The sequence below is a fragment of the Helianthus annuus genome, chromosome 6 (assembly GCF_002127325.2).
Source record: "Helianthus annuus cultivar XRQ/B chromosome 6, HanXRQr2.0-SUNRISE, whole genome shotgun sequence".
In the NCBI taxonomy this organism is placed as follows: domain Eukaryota; kingdom Viridiplantae; phylum Streptophyta; class Magnoliopsida; order Asterales; family Asteraceae; genus Helianthus; species Helianthus annuus.
Window position 1 is genome coordinate 65,835,907 of NC_035438.2, and position 9,920 is coordinate 65,845,826.

The 9,920-nt window shown below is 42.6% G+C and overlaps 2 protein-coding genes across 2 annotated transcripts; both read left to right on the top strand.

Moving 5' to 3' along the window:
• Positions 1–3,639: 3,639 nt before the first annotated feature.
• Positions 3,640–4,161, top strand: LOC110880589. The gene has a single exon (XM_022129086.1). The coding sequence runs from the start codon at positions 3,640–3,642 to the stop codon at positions 4,159–4,161; it is 522 nt and encodes a 173-aa protein (XP_021984778.1).
• A 2,555-nt stretch (positions 4,162–6,716) lies between these two features.
• LOC110880590 (uncharacterized mitochondrial protein AtMg00810-like) lies at positions 6,717–7,727 on the top strand. Its single transcript, XM_022129088.1, has one exon. It carries the CDS (start codon positions 6,717–6,719, stop codon positions 7,725–7,727), a length of 1,011 nt encoding a protein of 336 aa, XP_021984780.1.
• The last annotated feature ends 2,193 nt before the right edge of the window (positions 7,728–9,920 follow it).

Consider the following 9,920-nt stretch of genomic DNA (forward strand, 5'->3'; position numbering starts at 1 on the left):
CGACCTCAAACCGAGGCCGGCAAACACATAACCGAAACAATTACAAAACCTTGAACTCACACCATTCTTTCCATGAGATTCCTCTATTTTTAGATCTATTTCTATACCAAAGGAAACCACACGATTTAACATCTTGAATAATTTCGAAAACCGTTTTACTTCTATTCTCGAACCTCTTCTCGTTCCTCGCTTTCCAAATGCACCAACATCCTACCATAATGAGCCCATGAAAGACTTCATTGGCTGCTTGGTTCAGACTCGAGTGCTCGTGTAAGCTGAGCAGGTCCCGAACAGAGAACGCGTAGATGGGGCTAGTTCGACATCATATGCTAATAAAACTCCAAACCGCCGAGGCCACATAACAGGAGCAGAAAAGGTGCTCAGCAGATTCAGCACCGTCTTCACACAGAGAGCAGGCATCGTCTCCATTAAAACAACCTCTCTTCCTCAGAGCGTCAAACGTAGCAATCCACCCCATTTCGGCGCGCCACATAAAAATGTTACATTTCTTTGGCACCCAATTCGACCATTTGACGACAAAGTTGCTGCTAAAATCATCTCCGCTTCTTAAAAACTTTTTTACCGCCCCTACTGAGAACCCATCGTTCCCCCCTATCCAATCCCACCGATCTTTCGAGCCCAAGAGACTAACTTTATCCAGCAAAGAAATCAAAAGATTCCATTCACCCATCTCAGGTCCTTCACTTGGCTGCCTATTCCAACCCCAGTTGCCCATGAACGCCCCAACTTGCCGATTATACCTCTCAAAAACCAAGCATTTCTTGTTCGATTCAAGTCTAAACAACAAAGGGAAACTTTCATTCAGCGGACGATTGTACACCCAGTTATCGAGCCAGAACCTAATAGTTCTGCAATCCCCAACAGCCCCTTTTAAACAATGATAAAAATTGACACCACTGACTGTCGCTTTTTCCGCCTCTTTAACGATAGAACCCCACACTTCAGTCACGGCCTTATTGTGCGGAACCTGGCTCCACCCTCTCCTTGTGTTATGAATTGCGTTAATCACCTCCTTCCAAAGGCTGTTGCAATCTATCTTGTATCTCCAGATCCATTTGCACAGCAAAGCTTTATTCACATCTTTCAGCCTAGATAAACCTAGGCCACCACCTTTGACTAGAGCCGTGACACGGTCCCAGGCAACCCAACCCAATGAAGCTCATTTACCGACCCGTTTCCTCCCCACAGGAACCTTTTAATAATAATTTCGAGCCCATTAATGACTTCCATCGGAGCTTTGAATAAAGAGAAGTAGTAGTTAGGAATGCTCTCCAATACCGATTTGATCAATGTGACGCGCCCTCCCAAAGAAAGCATAGACGCCTTCCAAAGAGCTAACCAGGAGTCGAAGATCTAAAAAACGGACTTCCAGTTCACCGTTCTAGTCATCCTCGCTACGACTAACACCCCAACGTGCACAAAGGGGACAACACCCTTGTTACAGTTCAAAACCGTCGCCATCTCGTCCACCTCCTGCGAATCAACTCCAATCCCAAACAGACTCGATTTTTTCAAATTAATTTTAAGCCCCGAACAAAGATAAAAACATCTAAGCAGGAGAGCCACATTTTTAATATTCCGTTCAGCCCACTCACCAATGATAATACAGTCGTCAGCATAGAGGAGGTGATTAAGGGTAGGACCTTCGTTTGGAAGAATAATCCCCCTAATAGCTCCAACCCTACTCGCCCTCCTTAACATACTTGAGAACGCTTACATAACGAACAAAAAGAGAAACGGGGACAGTGGGTCCCCTTGTCTCATGCCTTTTTGACATGCGAACTCGAAGGTAGGAGACCCGTTGACTAGGACCGAGGACCTAGCCGATGAGAGAATCCCTCCGACCCACGAGCACCACCTCGAGGGGAATCCCAGTTGCCTCATAACCGAATCCACGAATTCCCAATTCACGTTATCATAGGCTTTGGCAAAGTCGATCTTTAGAAGAAACGCTTTATACCTAGCTTTCTTGGCCCAAGCTAACACCTCATTAAGAATTAACGGGCCGTCCAAAATGAGCCTGTCTTTAAGAAAGGCCGTTTGATTCGCCGATATGACAGACCCAGCCACTTTCTTTAATCTGTTAGCCAACACCTTGGATACCAGTTTACTAACAATCCCGACCAGGTTAATTGGCCAATAATCTCCCAGACCTTCTGGATCCTTTATTTTTGGGATAAGGGTAATAAAGGACGACGCGCTACCCCTGGTGAACCTGCCTGATTCGTAAAAATCGTTAAAGATCTTTTCAAAATCATCTTCGAAGCTGCTCCAGAACCTTTTTATGAACTTCATATTGAACCCATCCGGGCCCGGCGAACGATCACTCCCACAATCAAAAGTCGCTTGCTTGACCTCTTCCATCGTGAACTTACTAACTAAGAAGCTAGCATCCTCCTCCGACAATTTCCTATGAAAAGAGCAATCCAGCATAGGTCTGGATGGCATTTCTTCCTTGAAATTCTTCTGAAAGAAATCAAAAACCACTTTTTTAACCTTTTTCTGTTTAACCACCCACTCGTTGTTAATAAGAAGCCCATGAATAGCATTTGTGGCCTTTCTCTTATTCACAAACCCATGAAAGAAAGCGGTATTGTCATCCCCATCTGAAGTCCACTTAGCTCGAGCTCTTTGTTGTAAGTCTCTCGCTTTATAATTCTCAAGATCTTTTTGCATATGACCTCCTAAGATCATGTCATCATTTTGATAAAAACAGTGTTAATAATCCTATTATAATGGTATTGTTGATCTAAACAATAGACGTTGACTTATTTTAACTTCAATATTATTTAATCTATTAGAAACATGTTATAAGTTATTCACATTGAATCGTCTTCGTGGACTGAGTATTCAAAGTCATTGATATTATCATTTTATATGTATATAACCCAACTAGCGTCTAAACGCTTAAATTTAAATGTGTAGGCTTGACCTTTCGTTGATAATAAATAAGCACCCATGCCCACCATGAATACATGCAGCCTCTGTATGCTATTCTTCTTATTCTTCTGCATTTTAAACCGCGGATTATGTGCAAACTTTGTAAATGCAGACGTGGGGATCGTTCTTGACATGGAGTCATGGATTGGTAAATCCATTCATAGTAGCATTATGATGGCAATATCAGACTTATATGCTCGTAATCATAGTTACAAAACAAGGATTGTTGTCCATACAAGGGACTCAAAGGGAGACAGAATACGAGCTATGTCTGCTGGTAAGATCAATCGTCCCTCTAGCTAGTATTTGGTTTCAGTATGCTTTTAATAAACGCGAAACATAGCTGCAGTGTCTCCTTGCCCAGTGCATTCCTAGTTATATATATGCACATTATACATAAGGTATTTACTATATACACAATGCATCTATATATGCTCACACGAAAGTATTCATCTACAGTTACTGCCTAAAATTTGTAACTAATAGCATATAGTATATATGTAAATTATTATCTCCATAAATGTAGGAGATTTAGTTGAATCATAATCTTATATGGTATCATACCTAACCTAACCGATCCTCTTCTCTAAAACCCTAACCCTACCGCCGCCGCCGCTCTCCTTCCGGCCGCCGGCTTCTTACTCTTCGATCATCCTTCTTTCTTTCTCCTTGTCCCTCATGGAACCTAAACTACATCCCGCTCTCACCGTCTCTAACATCAAGACACATGTTCCTGTCATCTTGGAAAAAGATTCAACCCACTACACCACTTGGAAGACCCTCTTCAAAGTTCACTGTCAGATTTACGAGGTGCTCGATCACCTCGCAGCCAAGCCGGCCGCCGCCTCTTCTTCTTCTACCTCGGACTCTGATAAAGACAAAGTTGTTGCCGCCGCAGCCGAGACTTTATGGATACAACTGGATGCCGTCGTGCTCCAGTGGATTTATGCCACCATCTCCACGCCACTTCTGCACACTATTCTCCAACCGGGTCAGACCGCTCACGATGCATGGCTTGCCGTTGAAAGTGAGTTTAATGATAATAAAAACACGCGGGCTATTTTTCTTGGTCAAGAGTTTGCCAACTTATGTCTCGAGAATTTTTCGTCCACGGCGGAATACTGTCAACATGCCAAACATCTCACTGACCAACTTCAAAACTTCAAAGTGTTGGCTCTCCTTTTGACGACCGTATGTTAGTCCTCAAAATCCTCACCGGCTTAACTGAACAGTATGACAGCATCTCTACCGTCCTACAAAACCGGGATCCGCTACCCGACTTCAATGAGGTTCGTTCACGGCTCAACATGGTCACGGCTGTGGTCGCTCTTCCTCTGGCCGCGGCAACAACAATAACAGCCGCTACAATACCAACCAGCCCAACATGTCTCACCCGTACATCGTGTTTCCCAGCAATTGGACCGCTGCTCAATGGGCTGGCCTTCTCAATCAGAATAACTCGGCCCAACCCCCTTGCCCATACCCTTCAAAACCGGCTCCATCATCTTCCCAAGGCATACTGGGCCCGCGGCCCGATCAGGCCCATCAGACAACTTACTCGCCTACTGACATCGAGCAGGCGCTTTACTCACTGGCACTTAATCAATCGGACCCGGGGGTGATGGATACAGGAGCTACATCTCATTCTGCAAATGAGCAAGGTATATTCTCCTCGTCTAATTTTAATTCGTGCACTAATAAAAATATAATTGTTGGTAATGGCATGACTATCCCTGTTTTGGCTCAAGGCAACCAGGTCCTACCCCCACCCTATCCACCTCTTAAACTTAACAATGTCCTGTTTGCCCCGAACCTAATCAAAAACTTAATTTCTGTCCGATGCCTTACCACCGATAACTTAGTATCTGTTGAATTTGACCCATTTGGTTTTCTTGTGAAGGATCTCAAAACACAGGCTCCTATCCTACGATGCAATAGCAAGGGCAATTTTTATCCTTTGACTACACCACTTCCTCTCCAACCTACTCAACCTTCTACTTTTGTTGTTGTGTCTCAAGATCGCTGGCATCAACGTTTGGGTCATCCTGGCAAAAACTTGTTACAGTCTTTGAAACTATCTTCTTTTGTTGATTTTGGAAAGTTTAATAAAACAATTTGTCAATCTTGTGTTTTTGGTAAAAGTGTTAAATTGCCATTTTATGATTCTGTAAATTCTACTCGTTCAGCTTTTGACATTGTACACAGTGACTTATGGACGCCCCCGTACTTAGTACGGGTGGTCATAAATATTACATTCTATTTTTGGATGATTTCACAAACTTCTTGTGGACTTATCCCATCTCAACAAAATCTCAAGTCTTTCAAACATTTGCTACGTTCCACAATCTAATTCATACTCAATTTGAACGTAAAATCAAACAATTTCAATGTGATAATGGCAAAGAATATGCAAACCAAAATTTTTTACAATTTTTGTAACCACAACGGGATGCAATTTCGTTTTTCGTACCCATATACGTCCTCCCAAAATGGCAAGGCGGAACGCAAAATCCGCACTATCAATAACATGATCCGTACCCTTCTTGCTCAAGTCTCTTTACCCGCTAACATGTGGCATCATGCTCTTGAAACTGCCACCTACCTTCTCAATATTTTACCAAGCAAACTTCACCAATTTAAATCACCTACCACCTTACTTTACAATTGCATTCCCGAATACGACCATCTTCGTGTTTTTGGGTGTCTTTGTTACCCTCTTACACCATCCACCACCATCCATAAACTTAACTATCGATCACACCCGTGCGTTTTCCTTGGCTACCCATCTAACCATCGTGGCTATAAGTGTCTCGATCTTACTTCTCATCAATTAATCATCTCGAGACATGTACACTTTGAGGAATCAATTTTTCCTTACACTATACAGTCACCTACAAAACCCCCCTCCTATGACTTTCTAAACCCAACTATCAACCCTCTCGTCTGGGATTACTTACAACAAGCCCAACGAACACAACGCAATACCCAAACCCCTACTCTGTCCGTCTCTACTCCTCTCGGCACTCAACACACCCAAAGCTCCGGCCCAACAACTCTTGATCACTCCCACACTCCTTCACCATCCCTTGGCCCACAACCTTCACCGACCCACATCGCCCCCCCCCCCTCTTCGGCCCAACCTGTCGATACGCCCACCTCACCTCATCCTCAGCCCAATCTACTGCCCCACCTCCTTCAGCCCAATCTACCACCTCTCATCTTTCAGCTCAACCCGATATGCCAGCCCCACCTCTCTCACCTCAGCCGACCAACCACCTTCCCTCTAACCGCACCGTACACACTCGCTCCATGAGTGGTATCGTAAAGCCCAAACAAATCTTTAATCTTACCGCGTCCGCTGTCGTTCCACTTCCAAAAACCCCACAGGTTGCCTTGTCCTCTCCAGAATGGTACGATGCCATGTCCAATGAATTTAGTGCACTTATTAAAAATAAGACCTGGGAGCTTGTACCTAGGACACCTGACATGAATATTATACGTAGCTTGTGGTTGTTTAAAAATAAATACAGGTCTGACGGTAGTTTGGAACGTTACAAGGCCAGATTAGTTTGTGATGGTCGTAAGCAGCAGACGGGTATAAACTATGGTGAGACGTTTAGTCTGGTTGTCAAACCGTCCACGATTCGGCTGGTTCTTTCTCTTGCATTGTCCAAGTCATGGCCCATTCACCAGTTGGACATCACTAATGCGTTCTTACATGGGAACTTAGAGAAACGGTTTATATGCATCAACCCATGGGATTTCGACACAGAGACTTTCCTGATCATGTTTGTCTACTCAGAAAGTCGTTATATGGTCTCAAACAGGCTCCACGCGCCTGGTATCAGTGGTTCACTGATTTTGTTACTATCCAGGGTTTTCGTCAGAGCAAGTCAGATAACTCTCTATTTATCTATCACCATGGTGCTGACATTGCTTATCTTCTTATTTATGTGGATGATATTATTCTTACCACTTCCTCTGAGGCTCTTCGTACACGACTGTTACACACCTTGTCTGGTGAATTTGCGATGAAAGATTTGGGACCACTTTCGTATTTCTTGGGCATACAGGTGACAAGGACAAGTGATCATATGGTTTTATCTCAGCATGCGTATGTTAATGACATCATTCATCGGGCGTCTATGGACTCCTGCAAATCGGTTGCCACACCTGTTGACACACAGTCAAAGTTATATGCTGCCTCCGGGCCTTTATACGACGACCCAACTACCTACCGTAGTCTTGCAGGTGCTCTTCGGTATCTCACTTTTACCAGACCAGACATTTCTTTTGCGGTTCAGCAGATTTGCATGCATATGCATGCTCCTACGATTGATCACTGGAATGCCTTGAAGCGCATTATCCGCTATCTTCAAGGCACAACTGCTTTTGGTCTTCATTTAGGGCCCGTACCTGATCTACGTCTGGTGTCTTATACTGACGCTGATTGGGCTGGATGCCCCGACACTCGTCGGTCCACATCGGGTTATTGTGTTTATTTGGGTGAAAATCTCATTTCCTGGTCTTCTAAGCGTCAGCCGACTATTTCCCGCTCCAGTGCCGAGGCCGAATATAGAGGGGTTGCCAATGTGGTTGCGGATATTTGTTGGTTGCGTAATCTTCTACTCGAGCTTCACCATCCTCTTGCTACTGCCACCTTGGTCTACTGTGACAATGTCAGTGCTGTTTACCTCTCCGGCAACCCAGTTCAACATCAGAGGACTAAACATATTGAGCTTGACATCCACTTCGTTCGTGAGTAAGTGCGACATGGCAGTATTCGAGTATTACATGTTCCGTCACGTCATCAGATTGCTGATATCTTCACAAAGAGTCTTCCGCGGGTTCTGTTTGACGATTTCCGTACCAGTCTCAACATCGGACCTCCTGACGTTTCAACTACGGGGGTGTAATAGCATATAGTATATATGTAAATTATATGTAAATTATTATCTCCATAAATGTAGGAGATTTAGTTGGATTGCCTTGTATTATATAGACCCTTTGTGTTTAATGAGATGATCAAGTTGAATCATAATCTTATAGTAATGTCCTATGCTTCCCTTTTATTCATAGTCTTATGTTGGTCAGCAAGTTAATTAACACATGTTGAGGTACTCATTAACTTCTTTATATATGTATTATTTGGGCATGGGGAAGAAGGTGCCTCCGGGAAGAAGGTTCCTTAAAAGGAGAAGACACCCTCGAGGAAGAAGGTGCCTTTTATTGGAATGAATCACACTATCAGATTTAGATTTCATATACGAGAGTTTGAATAATGTTCTTGATTGAATTGGTGAATTGAAATCGTTATATATGAATGTATATATACGAGGGGTTTAAATAAAGATAACCGCCTCAACCTAAGATAACAGATAATAATAATAATACTAATAACATCATATAATACATTCTAATAATAATAAACTTATATAATATAATCTAGCTTATAAGCCTTGCTCGTCTAATACCCTCCCGTAAGCTAGATATCACTGAAATGCAGGAACTCCTTTAACCGCTGGAAGTCTTTGGATTGCAATGCTTTAGTGAGGACATCAGCAACTTGTTGTTTGGTTGAGCAATAACGCACTTCAATATGATCTTTCTTGATCAGATCCCGAATAAAATGGTATTTGATTCTTATGTGTTTGTTCTTGCCGTGATATACTGGGTCTTTGGCTAAGCATATTGTCGATTTATTGTCACAGTAGATCACCAGAGGTTGATTGATCTTTTCTTCTAACTCATCCAAAATTCCTTTGAGCCAAAGTGCTTGACACCCAGCCATGGAGATTGCGATATATTCCGCTTCCATTGACGATAGAGCTACTACCTTTTGTTTCTTTGATTGCCAAGCTACAACTCCAGATCCGAAGTGGAAGACATATCCTGATGTGCTCTTACTATCGTTGATGTTTCCTGCATAATCACTGTTACTGAACCCGAGTAACAAACCTTTACTTCCTTTAGAGTAAACTAATCCCTGATTTATCGTTCCTTTTATATATCTTAGGATTCTTTTTCCAGCTTCCCAATGACTTCTCTTTGGTTGCTCCATGAATTGACTGATTTTATTGACTGCAAACATAATGTCCGGTCTCGTGTTGGTCAAATACATAAGGCTACCGACTAATCTCCTGTAGATGTTTGGTTCTATTTCGTCATCAAGATCCTGCTTGGACAGCCGCAGCCCATACTCCATTGGAGTAGAAATAGTCGTGCAGTTCATCATGTTGAACTTCTCCAACAAGCCTCTTACATATTGTTGTTGTGAAAGCATAATATCTCCATTTTTAAACAAGACTTCCATTCCGAGGAAATAATGCAGAACACCCATATCCGTCATCTCGAATTCGTCTTTCATTAACTCTTTAAATTGGTTTAACTTTAGTAATGAATCACTTGCTATAATTAAGTCATCAACATACAAACAGATTATGATCCTTGGCCCCCGGATATTTTGATAAATAAAGTATGTTCATGAATGCATTTCTTGAAGCCACTTGATGTGAAATATCCTTCTATTCTACTATACCAAGCCCTCGGGGCTTGCTTTAACCCGTAGAGTGCTTTTTTTAGTTTACATACCTTTCCTTCTTCTCCTTTCATAATGTACCCTTCGGGTTGTTCGATGAACACTTGTTCTTTTAAATTCCCGTTTAGAAAGGTTTTCTTTACATCCATTTGATGTAAATGCCATCCATGATGTGCAGCTAACGCAAACACGAGTCTAACTGTGTCAAACCTTATTACTGGAGCAAAGACATCCTGATAGTCAATGCCGTATTTTTGTTTGTAACCTTTTACCACCAATCGTGCTTTGTGCTTGCTCACTTTCCCATGCTCGTCATATTTCGTTTTGTATATCCACTTCACACCTATTGGAGCTTGATTCTTTGGAGGTTCAACCAATTCCCATGTTTCGTTTTTAATTATAGAATCCATCTCTTTGTCCA